At 39.9% G+C, this 25,745-nt stretch overlaps 1 protein-coding gene across 1 annotated transcript; it reads right to left on the reverse strand.

Annotated features, from left to right (window-relative positions):
• Nucleotides 1-25,430, reverse strand: LOC107385028 (immunoglobulin-like and fibronectin type III domain-containing protein 1). The gene is made up of 24 exons (XM_015958595.3): nt 25,245-25,430; nt 22,338-22,422; nt 20,281-20,403; nt 20,044-20,183; nt 19,420-19,519; nt 19,290-19,313; nt 19,110-19,155; nt 18,826-19,021; nt 18,619-18,732; nt 18,383-18,545; nt 18,026-18,298; nt 17,636-17,941; nt 15,281-15,405; nt 15,048-15,189; nt 14,669-14,962; nt 14,283-14,579; nt 12,652-12,828; nt 12,448-12,576; nt 12,032-12,340; nt 4,236-4,321; nt 3,960-4,152; nt 2,519-2,815; nt 236-562; nt 1-119 (listed from the first exon to the last, which is right to left on the reverse strand). Exons 1-24 carry the CDS (start codon nt 25,422-25,424, stop codon nt 115-117), a joined length of 4,131 nt encoding a protein of 1,376 aa, XP_015814081.3. The 5' UTR covers nt 25,425-25,430; the 3' UTR covers nt 1-114.
• Nucleotides 25,431-25,745: the final 315 nt, after the last annotated feature.

The raw sequence follows: 25,745 nt of genomic DNA on the forward strand, positions 1-25,745 counted from the left end.
TATTTGTTAGCACATCTTTAATAAATAGAGGCACTGTTTAGTGTTTATTAGTCTAGATTAATGACGGATTTGCAGCTGGTTCTGGTGGTTGAGTTCTGCCATCTCAGATATGCTTCACTCTGCAAAAAACACATTTATATTGTCAGGTTGCTTCCTGCACAAACCTCTCACCCAAACATTTCTCACATGCAGGCTGCATACAGAAAAATGTATGACCTTTAACCCCCGGATTTACCTCTGACATTCAGTGTCATAGAGGACTCTGCTGTCCCCAGTTTGTTCTCGATGAGTACTTTGTAGTCTCCGTTGTCTTTGAGTCCAACTCGCAGCACAAGCAGGGAGCAGACGCCACATACATTTGTGATGAGGTAGTCTGTGTTTGTGTTCAGGCTCATGCTGTTGCGGTACCATGTCACACGTGGTGTTGGATTGCCTTTTACCGCACAGCTCATGTAGCATTCATATCCCTGAGGAGCCGTGTGCCTTTTCAGCGGGACAATGAATGATGGAGGCGACTCAAAGTCTGAGGATTTAATCTCTGGCAGATTTACCTTGAACTTCTCTGCAGTATGAAGAAATGAAGTTTAGTTAACTGATTGACTCATTTCTGTGGTTAAAACATTTTTTTTCTACTACAGGTTGCTGCATCAACACCTAAATATGTCTGCAGAGAGTACCATATTCAAACAGACACACATAAATGTTTTTGCTATGGACGCACAATATGTCTGCATCAATATCAGTATCAGCCGATGTTGGTCATTTTTCAACATATGGGTTCGTTAGGGCCGTATAATTTGATGATATTAGATTGTTAAATATTATAGCGTGATGACGATCTACCAAAGCTCGGAGATCGTTAAACTGTCAGTTAGCATTCAATCATCCATCTGTGCTAATATTTCTGGACACATTTGCTTCTGTCAGCCATAGCTGTCGGCACGACAGAGATTAACTGATAAGAGCAAGTTTTAGGCAGCGGGATGGTTTTTTTAGCAGGGGTGCTTGGTTTAGCTGAGGACAACAATCTAATAATAGATGCATTTAGATGCGACCATAAACGATTATGAATTGTTGGAGAAGCACGTCATAATCAATTTTACATGTATTCTCACACGTCTACTCGATCAAGGAAGCTCTGGGTCAATGTTCTGCACTAAACTTTGCGTTTGTCTTCATGGCTTTTATTTTTTGGGCACGTTCATCTGTGTTTTAGCGAGCCTTTTTACCTTGGCAGGCCAATTGGAGTTGTTTATTCAGTCTGTGTAGAGAGATGGGCGTTGCCCCGCCCCCCCCCCCCCCCCCAATAGTCAGGAAACAGTTACGGAGAGCAGTGAGTATTATAATCCTGAATTGAGGATACAATTGCATCATGAATTTAGCTTAACATTAAGCTTCAGCAGTATTAGGGTATTATTGTATACAGCCGATGTTAAAACATACAGTAGGTGTCAGTTCCAGTACGTCACGAAAAATACAGCGCACGTAGGAGACAAGGATTAAAAAACAAAAATAATACGGAGATAAATAAGTCATTTAATGTATAGAACAGATAGAACAGAAGCATGGTTGAATTTTCAGTTTTACTTAAATAGATTCAAATGTTTTGTCCAACTTTAGAGTTGTTCCATAAAGTGTATGAAAGTGACAGCGTGGAGATGGAGCGCTGAGAGAACAATGGCAGCTTGCGCACCAGTGTTTTAGTAATAGTGTTTTTTTTATTCAGTTTCTGAATGGTGAAGGTCCAAGCCAACAGTTTAGTTATGTAGCTTTACTTTAGGGTGTTGTTTAGCATCCTCTGAAGTAAACAAATGTATTCTTTGGATTGATTGAAAAAGAAACATGCATTCTGCAAAAGATGCTGTTCCTTGCACAAAATGTTTAGCAGTTTTGTCCAGTGAATATTGACTCCTCACTAAAGTCACAATAGCGGATGCTGCACTGTGAGCAGTGCATTCACCAGCCTCTTTGTGGGTGTAGCTTCACGTTTGGTCACAGACATGTATGTTACAATGAGAGCTTTTCATGCCGTGCTAAACCTGCAGAAACCTCTGTCCTTTTTCCGGCCATTTGCTGACTTTGAAGTTCAGAAAACAGATTTTTGAAGTTTTAAGTAATCTGGTTAGAGGAATGAGAATTTTTGATTGTGTAAATGAAGCTGATCAAACTAATTCAGATAAACATGTTGTCATATATCTGGTTTAGGTTCATTTTCATCTGATCAGCAGTCTGCTTGAATGAATTTTTTTGTTTTGTTGGCTTTGTCTTGAATTCAAAGGGTCATTTATTAGATGAAAAATGTTGTTACTGAACCAAAGTTGTTCTACATTAAAAATAGGTAAAGTACAAAAAGATGGAGTGACATCAGAAAAAAACATGTTTAATTTTTAAATGTGATCACTTTTTTACTTAAAATCTATATATTTTTTTCTTAATTCAGTATATACTTCATTACATATAAACATGTAACATGTATGCAAATATATTATTTTTATTACTATCACAATTTGGCACAAACCTTTTTCCTTTTTGATCACAAACATCGGGGACTCAGATGGGGGTGACAGACCCATGTCATTTTTAGCAAACACCCTGAAGTTGTACTCCCGTCCAGGCATGATGTTGACAACCGTGAGCTTGCTGTTAAAGAGGTTGTCGGCCACCATCCTCCATGTGCGTTTGAAAGAGTCTCGTTTGGAAACCATGTAGTGTAACCTGCTGTCTCTCTTTTCATCTGGAGAAGGAGTCCAGCAAAGGGTCACTGTACCTGGGATGTTCTGATCCAGTTCTACAGGACCCGGGGGCTTGGGGTCATCTTAAAAATAAGATTTAGATGCAGAAATGCTGTTAGATATTGCAGTGCTAGGATACTGATTTCCATTTCAAATCACCTTTTTAAGGTGTATAGATTATTTTCAACCTGCACGAAAAACTCATAATATAATTAAAAAATGTTTTTTCAGTGAAGTTGACCTGGAACCCCCCATGGCGCTTTACAACACAATCAGTCATTCACCCATTCACACACACACACATTCACAACCTGGTGATGAGCTATGTTGTAGCCACAGCTGCCCTGACAGAGGCGCCACCGATCCCTCCGACCACCACCAACAGGTAAGGTGGGTTCACCCCGGGTTTCCACGGGAGCCGTCAGCAGCACGTTACTGCAGCAGCACGTCTTGCTCGCGTAAGCTGCTGCTTGGCCCTTCCCATGAGACGCGAAGCAGCAGGGGAGCAGCTGTCACCGACAGAGCACGAAGTCACACGAGTGACTTCGTCAGTAAACACAACAACAAGCAGGAGAAAATTACAACATGGTTTGTGTTTTATGTTCTGTCCGTTTTATAATCGCCAATATGGATCTGAAAAACAAAGGAGACCGCTAGCTAGGTGATAACTTCTCACGGAGACGCACAGTTAGTAACGTTTTTTTAAAGTAAAGCAACCGGAAGGCAGTACGTTCTTTATTCTGAAAATCTCGGTAGCTTCTCTCCATTTCCGCGTCCGATTTCCTGTCTTTCCTTCCCCAAAAATGTCGAACTTGACCCGTTTCAGAGGCGTCGCGCGTAGAAAATAGAACCGGCGCGTAAAGGCCGCGACATGCTGCTCCTGAGACGCGGCCGACTCGCGCTGCTGACGGCTGCCGACGGCTCCGGTGGAAAAGGTTCTGTTGACCACAGCGGGTCCTATCAGCAGCTATGACGTGCTGCTGCAGTAACGTGCTGCTGACGGCTCCCGTGGAAAGCCGGGGTTAGTGTCTTGCCCAAGGACACAACGACAGTGACAGACTGAGTGGGGCTCAAACCTGTAACCGGGGCAAGCACTTAACTCCTGTGCCACCGTAGCCCACGGCCATACAGGCCATTTACCGTTAACTTGTAGTTTTGACGTCTATTTCATATTTTTTCACTTGGATAGATCTAAGATGATCCAGTATCACTAAGGCTAAAATTCACCTGTGATTCTGACTTCAATGCTGAAGCTTTCCTGTCCTACAATGTTCTTCACAGTAATGGTGTAGATGCCACTGTCTGACCTCTCAGATGTAGGAATCAGCAGCTGAGACCCTTTATCAGAGTTGGTAATGGTTACGTGCTTAGCCAATGGTATTCCATCCTTTACCCAGGAAATGTCAGGCACTGGGGATGCCTGTAGAAAGTACAAGTTAAAAAAAACTTAATTATCAAAATGCCATTACTTGGGATAAAAAGCTTTTGCATCAAACTCTATACCTGAAAGTTGATGTTGAGGCGAACAGTGTTTCCAGATCTCTCCACCACTAATGTCTTCATGTTGCGACCTTTGAACTTTGGCCTTACTGTGGGGTAAATTAACAACAAACTTTTAAAACACTTATTTTTACCTCCTATCAGCAGCATGTTTGTCCAGCATATTAAAGTTGTTTTTCTTTGGACTCTCAGGATGGTAAAAGAGGAAATTAAATTTGAATGCTGACAGGACCGGGATGAGGACATTCATTAGTCAGATGAGTGTTGATCTATTTCCAGCTCTTTGTTTATTATTATTCATTGCGCTCTGGGTGCACCAGCTGTCAAATATTGCAGGCTTGTCTCCTGCTCTCAATAAGTGGAGCTTATTTGTTTCCCACAGTGCTGCAAGTGAATGAACAACAGGGTGATCCAACTAAATTACCAAATGTCTCAGTATAAATTCACTCTCGGACAGGGTGTCTGTTTCAGTGAAAGTGTAGGAGAAAACCAACAAACCAATGGCCCTTTGCCGAATGACTGTGGTGAGTGAACTTGTGTGTTTGCTGGTAAATGTTAAAGAAAGTGGCCTTAAGGCAGTCAGAAGTCTTCTTTTTCCTCATCGTAAAAACCATTCCATCTTCTGATTCCAAAAATGAAGTAACACTTAACAATAAGGGTCTCTTAATTAGTGTTAGTGCATTATTAAGCATTGATAAACCAGTGGTCCCATTATTAACATTACGTAATGCATAATTAAGCATTAATGAACCAAGGGTCCCTTTATTAACATTACTTATTTGATTATTAAGCATTAATGAACCAATGGTCCCTTTATTAACATTGCATAATGCATTATTAAGCATTGATAAACCAATTGTCCCTTTATTAACACTACATAATGCATTATTAAGCATTGATAAACCAATTGTCCATTTATGAACATTACGTAATGCATTATTAAGCATTATTAAACCAATGGTCCCTTTATTAACATTATGTAATGCATTATTAGGCATTAATAATCCAATGGTCCATTTATTATCATTACTTAGTGGATTATTAAGCATTAATAAACAAAGGGTCCATTTGTTAACATTCCTGTTGTAACGGAATGAAATGACTGTCTACCACCAAAAGTCATTTCCCCCTCTCCTCTGACACAGAACTAGTCTGCATGAGATATGGCCTCAAGGTCTCATGCAGTTGCTTATAAACTGCTTCTTTCCAGCTCAAGAGAAGAATGAAGAATGGACTCTCTCCTTTTAATAAATCAAAGAACTCTATATTTAATAAAGCTAATCAAACAAAGTGTTAGTCAATAATAAGATGTGAACAATCTGTGAAATGAAAATATTAATTACTTTATTATAATCCTATATAATATAATAAGTAATATGGCTTTAAATGTTTCCACTAGGACTGATCTCACGTAGCGTTGAGAGACGACACATTGCTTTTACTGATCCAATCAGAATCTGCCAGATCTGACGGAGGGGTAGTTTTGGTGGTGCTTGGCCTGTCATCTATTCATTTGACCATAAACCAAAACATCCGAAGTATAAAACTATGCCCACGTCATCTTTAACGCCAGTACTTAGCGTTCTAGAGAAGTTGTCGGAGTGGCCAATCCGTAACTTTCCTCTTCAGCCAAAAGAACCAACGACAAGCTGGATAAAATCTGTTGCTGTTCCAACTGCTGCAACGGTTCCTTTCAGAATAAAAGCGGAACCATCACGACCCAGGTTTGGGTCTCGCTAGATGACAACAAAACTGTCGTGACCCGGAAGTATCTCAAAGACTGGTCTGGTCGGTAACCGCTGCTTTTCCTACCGGCTTTGGTTCCAGAGAGGGTCCAGCTGGACCTCGACATTCCTGATCTAACAGGGACTTCCAAAAGGGTATGTAGGCCGACGGGATGCGTCGAATGTGTTTATGAATCTCCTAACCAAAGCTTAGCGCGAAGACATCACCTTCATTTCCCATCAGAACTAGTTGTTTCTTCGGATTAGCTGGTTCTGAGCAACATTCCACATTACACCATTCTCCGTCTCATTCACCTTAGTTACACCATACATTTAGTGTTTAAGTTAGTCTAGTTTAATTTGTTTAGTAATAAATCTGTAAACTTTTAAAACCTGACTCTCTTCTGTTGTCTCTGAGTTAATACAAAGCTGTTATCTAATTCCTGCAATAAAAAGTTCAAATCTTCTGGTTAAACAGTACCCACAGATCTATGAGGTTGATTTCATATTTCCAATGGAATTTTATGTCTTATGGCTTATTAAATAACATGTAAGTTAACTCATTACATTGTGGTTATTTATTATTAAGTGTCCTTATGGTTAGGACAATGAGCCGGGGGGGTTTCTGCTTAAATGCATTACATAATACGGTTAATCAGTTATTACTTTATATAATAGTTTGTTAATTCAATTCAAAATTCAATTCAAATATACTTTATTAAACCCAGAGGGAAATTAGAACTTCAGTACACACAATTCTGAGATCAGACATACATACATAGGCACAGACACATGACAATAATTGGTGACTGTGGTCATTCGCAACCTGAGTCGCGCTACCTGAATAGAGATTAGAGGGTTTATATGAGGATTGAGTTATGTGGAGGAAAAAAAAAGGCACTTCAGAGTTTCCTTCCACAGGGAGGGAAGCTTTGCTATGCAAAAAAACACCTCAGACAGAAATGCAACAGACTTCAGACATCATACAACATAAGTGTCCACTAGGTGGGGAGGTAGGGTTGGGGACTCTCCTCACATCAGTGCATGCAGCCGCAATAAGCAGTGCTTGTCACCTCCATCTGGACAGAGGAGGAGGTAGGAGGGAGGTAGTTGGGTTAGAGAGCACAGTGACTCCTGGAAACGGGTCCACGACCTTCACCGGTTCCAGTCCCGCCCAGGCTGGGATAGGGGGACAGAATTGCCATGGCGACGGCAACATTCCACATTTCTTCTGAGGGGGAGTAATCACTTCAGCCTCACAGGCTCAAGGGCACCAGGTTCAGATAAGAACTTGTTTTGGGGCCAGACAGAGATAATTTACTGTCTGTCTTAAAGTTCTGTTGTCATGTGGAGAGATAATTTCCTCTCTGTCTTAAAGTTCTGTTGTCATGTGGGACCGCAGACCTTGATGGCCGCCTAAGGTAGTACCCCCTGACAAGTCAGCCACTTTTCCCTGGATTTTCATGAATGAGACTTTACTTTCTATGATTTTAAGGTGATCTAACATTGACGACAAGTTCCTGGAGAATGTAGGAGAAAAGAGCGACAAAGGCAGCCCATGTTATTTCAGGAATCAGAAACAAAGAAGGGGAGGTAGTAACTAAGACGTCTGAGATCAATCAGTTGTTTCAGATGTTTTATACAAATCTTTATTCCACTGACGCCAAGATAGACGTAAGTAAATAGAAAGCCTTTTTTTTCTGGGCTCGAACTCCCTCAGTTATCGCTACATCAAGCTGAAGAACTGGATGCACGATTACTGAGGGGGAGGTCTGATCTGCAATTCAGTCTATGAGGGGGTAAATCCCCAGGAATAGACACATTTCCTATTGAGTATTATAGGGTTAACATAGACCTTCTGGCACCTATTCTAACAGAGTTTTATAGGGAGGCAAAATCATTAGGATGTCTACCTGAAACTTTTTATGAAGGTCTTAGATCAGTGATCTTAAAAAAAGATAAAGACCCGTTGGATCCTGGTAGCTTCAGGCCTGTGAGTCTGGGGAATTTCGACTGTAAGATCCTTACAAAAATTGTATCCATGAGATTAGAAAACCTTTTATCTTTGTTAATTCATCCTGACGAGGTGGGCTTTGTTAAAGGAAGGTCCTCATCTGATAATATGCGGAGACTACTTCATTTGATGTGGAAAAGTCAGGAGAGTGATGTGCCGGTTGCTGTCTTCTCACTTGATGCTGAGAAGGCATTCGATCAGGTAGAATGGGAGTGTTTATGGAATATTTTTGAAAAATTTGGATTTGGGAGCGGTTTCCTTACATGGGTTAAGGCAATATATGCAAAGCTGAGGGCAGCTATAGTTACAAATGGTTTTATTTCCCCCTTTTTTAGACAGTTTAGGGGTACAAAACAAGGGGACCCTTTGTCCCCGTTATTGTTTATATTGTTTATGGAGCCATTAGCAATTGCAATAAGAAAAGAGGGAGCGATTACAGGGATGGAAGCAGGTGGGAGAGAACATCAACTTTTTCTTTACGCAGATGATATTCTTTGTTTGATTTCAGAGCCAACATCTTCTACCCAGGCTCTTCTTGACAAAGTTGATTTATTCTCTCAAATTTCGGGCTATAAAGTTAATTGGCATAAGTCAGAGGCTATGGCCATTTCTAGAGCTTGTTATTCTACCATAGTGAGTGCAGGGAATTTTAAATGGCTCTCAACTGCGATGAACTATTTAGGGGTTAAACTGTGTGCTAATATAACCGATATAATGCACATTAATATGGCTCCTCTCCTTATTAAGACAAAGTACAGCCTGGAGAAATGGAAAGCACTCACTCAATTTAACATTATGGGGAAAAATTAATACCATTAAAATGGTGATTGTGCCACTATTTAATTATTTGTCAATTATGCTTCCAGTTTCAATAAGTGAAGAGTATTTATTATTCTCAATATAATCAGATGGTAAAGGAATATCTATGGAATGGAAGTCAACAAAAACTGTATGTAACAAGAAGGGATAGGAGTCTTGCTTTGCCAAATGTGGAGCTGTATAACATTGCCTTTGAAGTGGCTAAATTAACAAAACATTGTGGTAAAGAGGACACTTATTTAGGATGGGTAGGTACAGAAAAATAAGTTACTGCTCCCTTTTGGCCTTTGGAAGCTTTGTCACAAAAAAGAGCACAAAAGAAGGAAGCTGAGTATAAAGAGAGTAATCCACTATTACAGCATTCTAAAAATATCTGGATCAAACTTCACAAGTGGTTAAAGATATCCCATTATAAACAATTATATTCATGAATTTAGTATAACCCACAAACAAGGGTGGGAAATCCAATCCAATTTTATTTATATAGCGCATTTAAAAACAGCATGTCAGCTGACCAAAGCACTGTAAAGAGTTAAACCTAACAAGCCATTTAAAATACACATACATACACATTAAACACAGATAAAAGCTGTCATAAAATAGAAACACCTAAAAACAATACAAATGTATAAAAACAGCCGATAAAAGAGAAGTCAATAAAAACAGAAGTCAGTAAAACAGAAGAGCCACAGCATAAAAGACTGATAATTGACCAAAAGCCAAATTAAAAAAATGTGTCTTCAGGCTGGATTTAAACTGTGCCAGTGAAGAAGCCTGGCGTACCACCAGAGGGAGTGCGTTCCAAAGTCTTGGAGCTGCAAAGGTGAACGCACGCTCCCCACAAGCTTTATATTTCATTTTAGGGACTATGAGCAATAGATGATCAGCAGACCTTAGTGACCGGGGCGGGGGGTTGAGCAGCTCTGACAGGTATAAGGGGGCTAAACCATTCAGGGCTTTGTAAGTAAAAGTAAGAACCTTGTGTTGAATCCGAAATTGCACCGGAATCCAGTGTAGATCCACCAGAATGGGAGTAATGTGGCAGCGTCTATTAGCATTAGAAAGAAATCTGGCTGCAGCATTCTGGACTTTCTGCAGACGATTTAGGACAGATACATTTACACCAATTAGAACCGAGATGGAAAAATCGAGTCTGGAAGTGATAAATGTATGAATCACTGATTCTAAGTGTGGCCTCTTAAGAATGGGCTTTAGTCGGGCAAGGCGACGATGCTGGAAGAAGCAGGATCGAACAGTGGCATTAACATGTGCATTCATTGATAAGTCAGCATCCAGTTTAACCCCAAGGCTGGTCACACATGAATTTTGGTTAGGAAAGGAAAGGAAGTCATCTGTTGGAATACGTGGAGAGAGAGGGGCATGAGAAAATTAGAGGATCTAATCGAGAACAGAACAGTGAAATCTTATCAGGATTTAAGGCTACAATTTAACTTGGATAATATAGGTAATTTATGGAGATATTTCCAAATAAGAAGTAGCTTGGACAGTTTATTTAAGGGGTTGCCTGAAGAGGACAATGTTGTTCAGCTCTATTTAAAATTAGCAGAAAAGTATCAGTCAGCATCTATGTTTTATAAGATGGCAGCCAAAGTTTATATGGAAATTATGATGGCTTAAGGCATGTTTGGCAGAGGGATTTAAGCATATGGTTGAATAGAGATTCATGGCAAAGTATAATGACCAATATGGAATGGTTTACCAGGGAAGCACGAGGAAAGCTGACACATTATAAGATAATCCATAGATATTATTTTACACCAGTTCGTCTTTATGAAATGGGTTTAATGAAGAATAATGCTTGCTGGAAATGTAAAAGGCAGGAAGGTACTTTTATTCATTCTATGTGGTCATGCTATGTTGTTCAACCTTTTTGGAAAAAAACGTTGAATACAATGCAAGAGTGGTTGGATATACCGCTCCCGGAAACTGCTGGACTTTGTTTATTAGGAGACATGTTGTGTGTACCGAATATATCTACAACGGCAGGGGCCCTGGCACTTACAGGTTTTATTTCAGCAGCTAAAGTCATACTGCGTAAATGGAAAAGTTTTGAGGCACCTGTTTACAGAGACTGGATAATAACGATGACGGAGATTGCATCTTATGAATTATTAATTGCTAAAATGAAGGGAAAAAAGACTCATATTTTGATACCTGGAATGAATTTTTGTTTTTTATTGGTAAAAAGATATAAAAGTTGTTGGACAGCGTGTTTTGAAATTATTATGAATTGTGGTTGTGTGTGGTTTTAAGCTAGCCTGTGCTGTGAGGGGGGTGGGTTATTTTGGTATTTTGTTTTTGTTTGTGTGTAAAAATTTGGAAAACTTAATAAAAAAAACTTAAATAACAAAAAGTTCTGTTGGTCTCCAACCCCTCTCGGTCTAATAATGGCACGAATTAATCTATCCCCAACCGTGCTGCCCCGTCAACTCTCTCTTTGATGGAATCCACCTTCTGTACAAGAGCCTGGATCTCAGCCAAAGATCCAAGCTTACGACTCATCTCGACAATTATATGAGTTTGTGCATTCACAGCGCGGTGCATTCCATCCCTGAGCTCCGGGATTGAGCCAATATTCCTCGAAAGCTCATTAATTTTCTGGTAAGCCAGGTAACCGCTCAGACCAAACAGCAAGAAACCTGACACCAACACCAGACGTCTTCATAATCCTCTACAGACAGTAGAGTGTTGCCTCTGATTTGAGGCAGATCAGGTTCTACTGTATCCAGGAGTCCATTATATGCCCAGCTGGCTCCGTCCCAGAGGGACATCCGGGAGCCCCTTCTCCCGTTCTCATCACTGAAAAAATTTTGTCAATCACGTCGAGAGACCAACTGACCAGGTCCATTTTAATAATTTAATAATTTCAATTTCCAGAAAAAAAATGCAGAAACTCCATTCACCCAGAGACAGACAAGGAGCCTTGAGATAAGATAGGGAGGAGTGGAAGAAAAAAGCGTCTGTACTCTCCAAGAGCCGGAAGAAGAATTGCTTAACAATGCACTAAGTAATGTTAAAAAAGGGACCTTTGTTGTAAAGTGGTACCAAAAACTGAAAGTAAATACATCCCAATTTGTAATCCACAAAACAATGATGAGCAAATCTGAGTTAAGAACATTTGATGCAGAAATAAGATGTATTTTGTAGATCTTCGTTGACTTTTGTGGATGCTACACTTTTTAATGAAGTGTCATTAAACTCTGAAAAAATGAAAATCTTACCAGGAGGCGGCATGGCGATGAAATAATTGTCAAAGCCCTGAGGTTCTCCATCACCTCCATAATTCATGGCAATAACTCTAACCCAGTATGCGGCCATTGCCTTCAGGCCAAGCACAGTGTAGGAAGCCGAACTAATTGAGATGGCATTACAGCGGCGCCATTCAAGACTCTCGATTGGTCTGATCTCCACATAGTATCCCTGGGCCTCGTCCACTACTCCTTTTACTTCCTTCGGTTTCGTCCAAGCCAGTGAAAATGTGGTGTAACTAGAGGATGTTAGTTTAAGGTCTGTCACTTTGCCTGGAGGGTCTGAAATGAGGATAACGGGAGGAACACAAAGCAACAAATAAAAGGAATAATTAGATTGTTTTTCCCTTTGAGCAACTGACTAACACAGAAGTTCATGACTGGCTTACTCTTTGGATCTCTTGCAATAACAGCGTCACATGGTATACTTGGATCCCCAGTGCCCGACAAGTTGATAGCAGACACTCTGAATCGATACACAGCACCTTCAAACACATCAGTCACTGCACACTTTGTTTCTGAGAAGACAAAAGGAAGAGGTTAATATCACTCACTGTCCTCACTATTCTCACTCTTGCACTGTCATCCTCTACCTGTGATTGGCCCTTTTTGGTTCACTAGGCTCCAGTAATTTGTGCCCATCTTGTTCTTTTCTAAGTTGTATCCCACTATTTTGGTTCCTCCAGTGTCACAAGGGGGACACCAGGAGAGGTTGATGCAGTTTTTAAAGGTACTGAGAACCTTAGGTGCTGCTGGTGTTCCAGGATAACCTGTAGCAAACAGAGTGAAATCATTTCTTTTTGAACTTCTTTATTTGGTTAGGTTTCTATATCTGATTTGATTAGTACATCTTTTATGTACCTTTTAGACTTTTGTTACATATTTGCAATTCTGACAACCTGATCTTTTTATCTTCATTTAAAGTCTCATTAGTCATCATCACTCATTGGTGAAATGACATCTCTGCATTTGGCCCATCCCCTTGGGGAGCTTAGCGCTGCAGCAGTGGTCATGCTCGGGAACTATTTGGTGGTTTAAGAAGAAGAAGAAGAAGATCTTTTATATAGCGCCTCTCAAGATACAAAAAATGAGGCTCTTCACAAAAAAAATTAAGTATAAAAAGATTTGAAAATGTTTAAAAATATGTTTAAAATGAGAAAAGAAAAATGCAAGGAAAGGGAAATTTTTTAAGTCTTTGGTGTGACCCGCCCAGGATTAGAACCCCGATCTCCTAGTCCCAGGGTGGACATGCTACAACCAGACCACCTTTTAAAATTAAAAAACAAATGCATTAAACTTATACTTATACTACAGTATTTATGTAGGGCATATTTTTTCGTAACATGCAACTAGGGGAAACTGATGCATCAGTTGACCAATATTTACGAGTTTTTTATACATCGGCATCGACCGAGATTTGTTCTTAGTAAAGGCAATTTAAAGTCATCCACATCCTCGAGCAGTCTGGTGCTGTTGCAGGATTTAATTTAAAAGTATTTGTACATTCACTAATAACATCTGCATAATAAATACATTACATTTACTTTATTTAGGTGTCTGACTTTAACACTTAAATATAAAGTTTATCTCTCACCAAATAGAATATTTACTGAGAAATCACAATGTAGCCATAGAATCACTACTTGGTATATATGCTGAGTGTGCGTGTGTGTGGGTCTGTGTGTGTCTTCTCCATCCCCAGTGAGTCGTGGAGATCTCTTCCTGTTAAAAGGGAGTTTTTGTCTCCACTGTCACTGCATGCTTGCTTACTATGAGGATTGCTGTAAAGACTCTGACACTAGTCAGTGACTCGATGCAACCTGCTGGGTTCCTTATATAGGAAACTTTTTACTGATTGGCTTAATGAACTGACCTGTGTTGGAATGTGTACTGTGTGAAGGTCCTTGAGATGACTCTTGTCGTGATTTGGCGCTATAAACTTAAATTGAATTGAATATTAGCAATCGGCTGACCATGTCTTCTACATGTCGGCTATATTTAGCAATATTGAGTGTAGACTTAATTATTTTCTTAACTGATTAAATGCTTAAAATTGTTCAGCATGATGCTCATAAAGCCAACAGAGTAGTTAGTTGTAAATCTACAAAACACAAATCTATTTTTATGAAGTTGTTTTGTTTCCACTAATGCTTGCATGTTCCTATCCAGGGGAAAGCTTGCTCTTTCAGCTAGTCTTGTTAATCAGGCTCCAGCTAAAGCGTACATAATACACCAGCTGCTATATCCTCTGTCAGCAGGTAATCACTGATGCCTTCTGCGTTCTTGGCTCTGATCCTGTAGCAGTATCTCCTTCCTGGGTCCACATCAGTATCTTTGTAGCTCGGGTTTCCGGAGATTTCTCCCAGCTTTGACCATTTATGTCGGCCCACTTGTTGCCGCTCTATGATATAGTTTGTGATCGGACAACCACCATTGTCTTTTGGCGGTTTCCATTTGAATTCAACAGATGTAACAGCACTTTCCATAATGTCCACCGGGCCTTGAGGTGGTGTCGGTTTGTCTGTTAACAAAATCAAAAGAGATTGCATCTTTTAAACAGGAGAGATCATCTTTAATATGCTAAAATTGAAACAAAATGTCCTTTCTCACCTAGAACAATAAGCTTTGAAATGGCCTCTGTTGTTCCAAATTTGTTTTTTATTTTGATTTTAACATCTCCACTGTCTTTTCTTTGACACTTTGTGAGGCACAGTTTGCTCTCAGTATCTGAGGTCTCAATCTTCACATTGATGGCGGGTAACAGCTCATCATCATTCTTGTACCACTGTATGTTTATTGGTGCTTTACCTGAGAATGGCAGCTTCCATTCGGCATTTTCACCTGCCTTTACAATGACTGCATTTGTGAATTTTCCTAAAGCATCTTGGTTGATTCTTGGAGGATCTGTGGTGTCATTAAAAAAGGGAAAGGTTAGATTAAATGCTTTACCATCTCAAATATTTATAAAAGTCATTCTTTTCATTCTGACCTTGAACATTAAGTGTTGCCTCTGATTTGCGGCCTTCAGCTTCAAAGCGGTACACAGCTGCATCATCCTCTTTACAGCACTCGATTATCAAAGTGTGACTGGCTCCATCTTTTATTATCTTCACCCCATCCCCTCCTTTTAGCTGGCCAGATCAAAAACAAGTGATTTGGAGGGGGAAAGTGTGGAAATGCTGAAAAATTGTCATTCATACCAGTACTTGACAGTAGACTTACCAGCATTCCATTTTTGTACCAGCATCCCTCTGACGTTTCACTGCTCACTTTGCAGGACAGTTCTACTTGTTCTCCAACACAGGTGCTTAAATCTGAAAGCCCTTTAATAAACTGAACCCCTCGATCTGCATTTGAAAATGTAGGAGCTGTTATTTAGTCAATGGATGGTAATTGTTGGACACGAGATGAGACAAAGTAAAAAACATGCCACAAAAAGTGGAAAAACATTAATCAATATTTAGGAATTTTCCAATCACAGCCTTTTGCTTCCGATTCAAGTCATTTGAATTTGGGATTTTGCCAATGCCAAGTCCCAATCCGATGCATTAAAACAAGAAGAAAAAGGAGACATCCAGGTTGTCCTTAAATTTTTTATTGTGTGTATTCCTTTCCTTCTGTATTTGTCATTTTCTTAGTTTATCAAAAACATCAGTGTGATAAATGCTGCTACAATTTCTCTTTTTGATTTTGAACATATCTTTCAGTGTCGGCTAGATCTGTATTTTTGTCCGAGTTGCTGCAGGGAACTGAGCAGGGTTTGTTTTTTTTAGTTGGCTTATCAAATTCGTAACACAGTTCTCCTTTTTTGTCTCGTCTTCTTCCGCCTATCCGGGTCCGGGTCATGGGGGCAGCATACCAACTAGGGAGTTCCAGACCGTCCTCTCCCCGGCCACCTCCACCAGCTCCTCCAGTGGGACAGAGGTGTTCCTGGGCCAGTTCAGAGCTGTACTTTCTCCAACGTGTCCTGGGTTGACCAGGGGGCCTCCTGCCGACAGGACATGCCTGAAACACCTCCCTGGGGAGGCGTCCAGGAGGCATGCAAACAAGATGCCCAAACCACCTCAACTGACTTCTCTCGATATGGAGGAGCAGCGGCTCTACTCTGAGTCTCTACCGAAGGTCCGAATTCCTCATCCCATCCCTAAGACTAAGCCCAGCCACCCTGCGGAGAAAACTAATTTTAGCCGCTTGTATCTGTGATCTTGTTCTTTCGATCATTACCCAAAGCTCATGACCACCAAATAGTTCCCGAGCGCGGCTGTGTCTGCAGCTCACCGCTCCCCCAGGGGATGGGTCAAATGCGGAGAATAAATTTCACCACACACCTGTGTGTGTGTGTGTGACGACTAAATGGGACTTTAATGACCATAGGTCAGGACTGGGCGGTAGGTCGACTGGTAAATCGAGAGCCTTGCTTTCTGGCTCAGCTCCCTCTTCACCATAACAGACCGGTTCAGTGTCCGCATCACTGCAGACGCTGCCCCAATCCGCCTGTCGATCTCCTGCTCCCTCCTTCCCTCACTTGTGAACAAGACCCCGAGCTACTTGAACTTCTCTACTTGAGGCACAACCTCTCTCCTTACCCGGAGTTGGCAAGCCGCCCTTTTCCGGTTGAGAACCATGATCTCTGACTTGGAGCTGCTGATCCTCATCCCAGCCTCTTCACACTTGGCTGCGAACCTCCCCAGCAAGAGCTGTAGGTCAGAGCCTGATGAAGCTACCCAGATCATCCGCATAAAGCAGAGATGAGATTCTGCTGCCACCAAACTCCACACCATCAACACCACGGCTGACCGGTGACAAAGGGCAGCCCTGGCGGAGTCCAACCCTCACCGGGAACAGGTCCGACTTACTGCCGGCTATGCGGACCAAACTCGCACTCCTCTGGTACAGGGACTGAATGACCCTTAGCAAAAGACCATCCACCCCATACTCCTGGAGTGCCCCCCACAGGGTGCCTCTGGGGACATGGTCATAAGCCTTCTCCAAATCCACAAAACACATGTGGATTGGATGGGCAAACTCCGATGACCCCTCCATCACCCTTGCATGGGTAAAGAGTTGGTCCACAGTTCCACGAACAGGATGAAAACCTCCTATATTTGTGATTCAACTACCCACAGTTTGCACACATTACAGGTGTCTTTCTTTGCTGTCCAGTTTAAAATACGCTCAAACTGCAGACATTTTCCCTCTCTTGAGGTGAAACGTTAGCTCTGCATTAGCTTGCTAGCTAATAGCTACATGTTATGTTGTCTGAATCCCCAGCTTCCTTAAACCTTGGGACGTTACGGTGTTGTCATCTATAAAACAATGAATATTGATTTAAAGGAAATTAAAACCAATTGTTGAAAGCAAATCCATTGTTATGTTTAAAAATATCTTGTCTCAGGATGTTTAAAAAGTAATTTTTGTTATTTTTATATGGTTAAATCAGATGGTTTTTTTCCACCCAATTCTGTGTCCTTCAAAAATCACGTGACCGGGCCAGATTTCTGACCATGTGATGGAATCGGAGCATCCATATCTGTAATCAGGTTCAACATTAGCCCTCAGTGCTGTAAAAAGTCTCACCTGTCACAGTTTCAGAATCCAAAAGACCAGCTTGTAATCTCTTCTTCTTATCGCCATCATCTGTAGTAGTTTGATTGTTTCCATCCCCCAGGGCAAACTCGCCATCTCCTTCACAATTCCCAGCACCTTTGCCTCCGTCAATCCCCTCACTGCTCCCATCTCCTCTGTTTCTTTTATCTTCTTTTCTCTGCAAAGCTTTAGCTGCAGCGCTCCTTTGTTTTGCTTGGTCTGCTTCATCTTCCTGCTCTTTTGATGCAGCTTTGGATTGATTATAATGATCACTGGGTCTGATGTCCTTTTGATCAGCTGTAATAAGATGCACAAAAGCAGGAAACTAGTCTTAAGCATAACTTTAGATTAATTGATAATCAGGTGTGAAAGATTCCCTACCGTCCACTGAGAGGGAGGCGCTGCTGGACGTAACACCAGCTATGGCGTAATATGCTCCATTATCTGTAATTTGACAATCTTTCACTCTCAGGGTGTGAGTTAGTTTGTCCTCTGAAACAGTGATCTCATATTTCTCACTATGATCAAGTGATGAATCGAGTTTTGCCCAGGTAATTCTGTTGAGGGGTGTTGACAAAACGCACTGAAAAATGGCATCCCTGTTTTTTGTGACTTTAACATCCTTGATCGTTGCTGCAAACTCCACATCAGGTACTAGGAGGGAGGGAAAACACAGATGTGTTTGTTTTTTTCTTTACACGATGACCATCCAGGTTTGATACGCTAGCCATATTTTACCTAGAAATTCGGTGGTGAGGACAGTTGTCTCTTCCACATCAACCTGATATAGTCCAGCATCGTCTGCCTGAGCATCTTTAATGCTGAAAAGATAATTTATTCCCTTTTTCTGAAGACTGCACTTTGAGTTTTTATTGTCATCATACGGAATCATTGTTCCATCCTTGTAAGACAAAAACAATCAGATGAATTTGTGTTTTCACCTGTTTTGTATGTTTTTATATGTTTTATCTCACCTTGTATAAGTTAACAGCGTTGTTGGGGTCCCTTAGTTTCATGTCAAAGCTGAATTCAGCTCTCCCAGTTGGTTTCATCTCAATCTGTTTTACATTATCCAGACCCTCTACAACCTGCAACAGAAAAAGAAAATCACATCACATTTTTACTCTTTAATCATAAATCCATCACAATCTTTTCTGCTGGTATAAAAATTCAGAACGTACTTTTGCTTGTTCATCTTCCCTCTCTTGTTTCATTTGTTTCAGTTTCTTCAATATCCAGCGGAAGTCTGTGACACCAAACTCCAAGCAGATTCTTTCGTAATCTTTCTTTCGTGCGCTTAAAAGCAGCTCCAAGAGCTTGGGATCAACTTCTCCTTCCTTCGGTGGTGGGGGTGGCTTTTTCTTGGTCACAACAGCACTGAAGGAAGGAAAAAGGTCATTTTTATTTTTCCTTTTTGGGGGGTTTACACGCTTTCAGATGGACTATGGCATTGATGTGAACTTACGTTTTCTTCAGCATTGATCTGAAGTCTTGTGCTCCTTGTCCATTCGCTAAGATAAAACTTCAAAATGTCAACAACTAATCTCCACATTCTGTTTCTGTAACTATTAAAACTTGAAGAGGGATTTGTTGAACTTGAGTAACCAAACACACATACTCTCATTGCTGTGATTTAATTCCCTACCTTCTTGTGGTTTCTTTTTAGATCCTAATGGGAGGAAACACACACCCAACACAAACAAAGGAGCACAGATTACTATTCTACCACTAGTAATCTGTTTGAATAGCTAATAAAACACAGTACTACGTCTTACCTGCACTAACATTCAGAGCAGCTGTGCAGACGGCTTCTCCATACTCATTCGTAGCGACGCACTTGAAGGTGTCGGCTTCGTCTGATTTTACATTCAGTATCTTAAAAAAGCAATTGTTATGAGATAAAAATGGCCGCTTTGATGAGCATCAATTTATTTTATTTTATCAGTACTTTATTTTATTTTTCATTTTTGTTTGGAATGATGGTAAAAAAAAAAAAACAGGCCTGTATTTGATATAGCACCTTCTAGGGCTATTAGCCCCCAAGGCCCTTTACCAACAATCATTCATCCATGCACACACAAATTAGCACCCTGGTGGTAAGGAGTTAACTGGCTCCTCTTGATGTGAACGAGCAGCAGAACTATTTCAAGCCCCTCTCAGATGACCGAGCTTCATACCCTATCTCAAAGGGGGAGCATAGCCAACCTCCGAGAAAACGTATTTCGGCCGCTTGTATCCACAATCTCATTTTTTGGGTCACTACCCAAAGCTCGTGACCATTGATGAGGGTAGTAATGTAGACCGATCGGTCATTCGAGAGCTCACTTGATGTTTTTTTTCTTAATGTTTATGGCAAAAAAAAAATAATTATTAAACACCAGTCTTGCTTTTTGTCTTACCTCAAGAATGTTCTCTCGGGTTCTCTCATCAAATCTAGTTTTGTACTTTTCTGGATCATCCACTTCCCCTTTAATGCGTGTCCATGTAACAATTGGTGCTGGCTCCCCACTCACCATAGCTTTAAAAAAGGCTTTTTTCCCTGGAAAAATAAACAGGAAAAAATAAGTACCACACCACACTAAATCACTCAGTTGTTGCATTTTATTACATTGCCATTTAATTGTATGTCTTTCTACCTTCCTGAACAGTTGTTGCCATCAGTTTCCGGGTAAAATCAGGTGCTGATTTTCCTGCAGGAAGTATCTCCACAAACTGAGTGATTAGAACTCCAGGAACTCTTGACCTCTTTTTGATCAACACTGTCGTGTTAAGAGACAGGAAAACGCAGGAGAAAAAAGTAATGTGTGTGTGTGTGTGTGTGCATGAGGTGGCCTAAACACAAGCGACAAGAAACTTGAAACAACAATTATAGATGCTTAGTGTGAGCCAGAAAGGTTTTGATAGATTCAAATGTTTAAACATTCTTGTCCAGATGTGGCTGCAGATGCTAAATGTGTCCATTTGATTCCGGGGCATCTACATTATTTATAAAGGGACTCATTTCTGAGTCAGTCCAAGATTTCAAATTTCCTCATGTCCTTAACTGACTTTTCCATTCCAAATTTCAGTTTTCCCTACTTAGCATAAATGTTAATGGTTGCCACCATTTGTGGAATAATCCTTTAAAGCAGCAGTCAGCCTAAACAAACCCAGTCTTTGTTTAGGTGCTTTATCTGTCTGTTAGTTGCAGTTTCACATAAAAAAGTCACCAGGGGTCACTCTTTCCTTTCTTTTCCTCCACCTTTACACTTGTTACTCATTTTATTTCTTGTTTTAATGAAGCCACTTTCCAATTAAGCAACACACACATTTGTGTATTCTTTTTCCAGCTTCAGTTGTTCAGATTGAGAGAAGTTATTAAAGAAATGTAGGGTAAAAGAGGACAATGCATTCTCAGCGCTTTGTTTTTCTTTTGATGTTTTAATACTAGATGCAACAGTAAGTTCACCCAACAGCTGCCGTAGTCCCAAACGCCAACCTTCCATCTGTTTGCCTTTTCTCTGTGCAGCATCATATGCTGTATCGTCTCAGAGCTGCTTCTGTTTCCCGAGGCTTGTACATTAAGTTTGACTTTACTGCTTCCTTAAGCCCTAGGCCTATTTTGAAGCCTATTGGATCTAATGTCACAGGGTCCCCCACCTGGGGGACCCTAGGGCTTCTACAGTACAGCTGTGTGCAGAGGCAGAATCACACCTGCAAAAGTTGCCTGTTTGCAGATGAGTCATATTTTCCCCCCAACCAGTACTTGGTGCACAAAATAAAATCTCTTGCAAACCCACGTAAGACAATTGGATTTTTAAAAAACCAACACAGATTTGAGTTCAGATTTAAATTAAAACAAAATCTGTGTTTTCTCAAACACGCATTTAGGTCAATTTAACATTTTTATTCTTTTTTGTACTTTAGCCCTCTGTGGGACACTTTTAGATGAGCCGTTCTGCATAATTGCAGATTTCCAGCCCTTGTTATTTAAGCTTCAAGTCATGGGCTTTGGTTATTTTCTTATATCATTGAAATGCAGGTGCATGGGATTCCTGTAACCTTGTTCCTTAAGCATCAATTTCCACATTATCCAAGTCTGTTCACATGGTTCTCTGTTGTTATTTTTCCTTCTGCATACCATTGGCTCTTGGAAGAACTGTTGGATTTGGGCAGAAGCAAACTTGAGAACATCTTCAATCATTTTTTTGTGGAGTGTAGAAGCAGATTTCCCTGCCATAAACCAATGTAAGCTGCCCCCTTTTGCCTTTTGAATGAGTGCGAATGGCTTTCAGACACTTTGAAGTAGTGTTTCCCTGAAAATGGAAAGACACACGTCTTGTTCTTCGTAAAATGCACATCACTTCCATCCAATTTAGATGAAAAATACGGGGTTTTAAAAGTCAAAGTCCTAAAAATCAACAGTTATTTTTGCTTTACTGCTTTATGTAAACCATTTGCTGCTACTTTAGGTTTAGCAATGTAGCAAATACAGCTGCCTCAGAACAGAAGTGAGAATGTGTCACAGAAAATGTGTCCCCTTACAGCACTTTCACAAGCCTTCGTGTGCTTTCTGCTACATGCCAGGTATATGGTGTTAAATAATTTAATGTATCTTAGTAGCTTACGGAGTTCACTGTTAATACATCAGAAAATATGATGTGCAACATGTTCCACATGAACATGCACAAAACATAAAAGAACTAAAACTCACCTGAGGTTGTGGGCCTTGCTTGGGGAGGTTTTGGACCCATGCTAGCTTCTATTCGTTGTTTTTCTTTGCAGACCTGATTTGTGCCCTAAATTGGAGGGAAAGTTCTGTCACATTTGTGCAGCTGCAGCCATGACAAGGAAGATGGTTCTTTCTTGTCTTAACTGTACATCCACATTCCTCTATTGAGTAAATTAAAAATATTTTATACAGCTTCTAGGATCCTTGCTCAGATTTGGGGGGAAAAGTCACTTGAACTGAACTGTTAAGGATTTGGCTGTTAAGGGGAAGAGGCTGTGATCATATTTGACATTTGTTCAAATAATGAACTATTCCACTGATCTCAACTGATTTTCTCTCCACTGTCACTGCATGCATGCTTAGTATGAGAATTGCTGTAAAGACTCTGACACTAGTCAGTGACTCGATGCAACCTGCTGGGTTCCTTATATAGGAAACCTTTTACTGACTGGCTTAATGAACTGACCTGTATTGGAATGTTTACTGTGTGAAGTGCCTTGAAACACTAGTGATTTGGCGCTATATAAATAAATTGAAATTGAATTGAATTTCTTTTGGGGAAAATGGCAGATTTCAGTAGAAAATATGGAGGGGACATTCTATTTAAATTCATTGTTAATGGTCAATTTTACTCTTTCCTACATTTGCAGTGGTCTCTAGTAGGAATGAATGCCTTATAAGTCGTACTCTGGCCGGAAAAACTCCGGTGAGCCAGTTTGAGGACGTAGAATTCAGCTTCATCATCATCATCATCATCATCATCATCACCTTTATTTATAAAAGCACTTAACAGACATATATTATGTCACCAAGGTGCTGAACAAAACTAAACTAAAAAAAAAGATAAAAACAAAGAATATATAGGAAACCAAATAAAAAAACAGCAAAATACAAAACATCAATTAACACACCGATTTAAAAGCTAGATTATAATAATGGGCCTTCTTAAAAACCTCTACTGACGTGGAGAGTCGCACAGATAATGAAGATGACATTTATTAAAAGTCTTGACCTTCACCTCTGGCTTATATTGTCTTTGGTCCATAGGCGTTTAATCCATGCTATGAATAGTATTAATGTTATTGTTGTGTCTATATTAATATGTAGGAAAACATAGAGGGAGGGGATTTTCTAATCCTAGAGTTTCATCGTCTATGCAGAAGGTAGGTGTAGGAGACTATTTTCATGTTCAGCCTGCATGAATATCTCGGAAACTGATTATAATCAGAAAACTTCTACGGTTTCTTTCAGCTAAGTTGATCTTTGAATAAATCAACATTTTAGCAATGTTCTGTTTTTTAATATTTTTGATTGTTTCTACATTTATTATCTCATAACTGATTTTGGTATGATGGGAAAATGGAACACCTTAAGAACAGGAAATGTAGAGGGATGGTGTCTCGGAGCATCTCGTGTGTCACGTTTCCACTTGACGGTCGGCAGTTTGTCAAATGAGTGTGACTACTGCGTGACATGGACAGACATTTGGAGACATACGAAGACACTGTAAATGGGGAATGTGAAATTCCACCTTGTGGCTCACTCTTCCCAACTGGCTGTGGAGTGAGCTGGCTGTGCCAGAAATTTAACTACTGAAGATCCAAACTTAGTCAGGGAACAAATATCTTTGCAATAAATGGAGGGCTGGTACTCATAGGGAGATGCACAAACTGATTTTAACTTATTTTATGTCAAAACTTAGCATTTAGCTCTTTTAATAGCCAATGTTAACCCTTAAGGACCTGCGGTCATAACCCATTTCAAGCATCTACAAAATTGCTTCTTGAGTCAAAAATTCTAGTTTGAAAACCCCAAGTGACATTCCATCCATACATATATAGAAAATTATTCAACTTTTTTATTTTATTTAAATTATTCCACATTTTGACATATTTATTCTAATTCAAAAGAGGTTCTATTTTACAAATGCATTTCAATACTTCATTAGATTTTTGTTGAATACTATGTGAAACATTAAGACAAGTGGTTCTGTTTAACAGTTGGTTTGTTTTTTAATTGTTCATTCAACAGAATTGACATGTAAAAGGCCATAAAATCAATATTCAGCTGTTTACACATACAGGATGCACGGTTATGTTACATTTGAAATTTTGATGTAATATTTATTTTCATATTTCACATTTTGCACAAAATCAAGTCTTTGTGTTGAAATAAATATAAAAATGGGCTTTGCATCAAAAATGTGGTTGTAATTGTGTTTTTTATTGTTTGGTTCTTTAATTTTGTGGACAGGAAAAAGAAAAGAATAAATCCTGTCTGTCTGTCTGTCTGTCTATCTGATGTTATAGATAGATAACATTTATCGATTGATCGGTATCTAACCCACCAACACATCTGATAAACCCTAGACCACAGGCTCATGGTTGTTAAGTTCAGCATCCCCTGCCTGCAGCAGTCTGCTGATCTTTAATGGGAAAACTAACTTAAAGAAGTCTACTAATATAAACTGATTTTTACATTTAAATTTGACTATTTTAATTATTTCTGTGGTGTTTTGTCCCAAACAGGTCAGGAGTAAATCCAAGCTGGCAGTTAAAAGTTAAAGTTAACTTTAAGTTGTGATGATGGAAAGCTACCTCCACTGTAGTTTACAATTGGTGTTGTGTATTGATATGTATACATTTAGTCGAAGCTGTAAAAAAAATACCATCTGTTTGAAGGTATTGAAAGATTTAGGGCCCAAAAATGCATCCAAATATTCCAATCATTTATAAATGACTGAATGTAAATTATTTACAATTCTTCACAGTTACTATTTAATCCAAATTAAACTACTGGGTATTTTATAATGGCTCTGAATAATTGTTAATCCTCTGATGGATTTTTTTTTGTTGTACAATATTTCCAAGAAAAAGAAGATTTGCTTACCGTCTGATCTCTGTCAGCGTTGTTCAGCCACAAGTCTCCTCGCTGTGTCATAGATCGAATGTGAGCTCCCCTTTTTGTTGGGCGATAAAAACTTTGGAATGCATAATAACCCCTTTCATGGGTAGTTGGTAAAATCCCATGTTGCCACAGTGGTGAAGGGTGGAGACACCTATTATGCATCTCTATGAAAGCGATCAGTTTGCAGCTGGCAGCAGACATATATTATGGCTGTTCATTCAATCTGACCATAGACGTATCAAGTCAGCTGTTTATGCTGAGAGTATAAAAAGAAACTTCATCGTTATGTATTTATATCAAGAATATGAAACGGTGATGATTTCTGTTTGTCACGGTTATTGTTGCCTTTCTGGGGGATCTCGATGCACTTTATGTTTCAGAATTTGTGATTGATGCATTTAAAACACGTCCATGTTGATTTTCCCAACAAAAGCCGTTTTACTGGCAGCTTCACAAGCTTTCTAGTAACATGACCACTTAAGA

The sequence above is a fragment of the Nothobranchius furzeri genome, chromosome 3 (genome assembly GCF_043380555.1).
Source record: "Nothobranchius furzeri strain GRZ-AD chromosome 3, NfurGRZ-RIMD1, whole genome shotgun sequence".
NCBI lineage: Eukaryota > Metazoa > Chordata > Actinopteri > Cyprinodontiformes > Nothobranchiidae > Nothobranchius > Nothobranchius furzeri.

Coding starts and splice junctions, on each gene's coding strand:
- LOC107385028 (XM_015958595.3), bottom strand. CDS start 25,424: ATGCATAATAGGTGTCTCCACCCTTCACCACTGTGGCAACATGGGATT. Junction 14,580..14,668: donor TTCAAAGCTTATTGTTCTAG/GTGAGAAAGGAC, acceptor TTTTGTTAACAG/ACAAACCGACACCACCTCAA. Junction 2,816..3,959: donor CATTGAAGTCAGAATCACAG/GTGAATTTTAGC, acceptor CTTATTTTTAAG/ATGACCCCAAGCCCCCGGGT.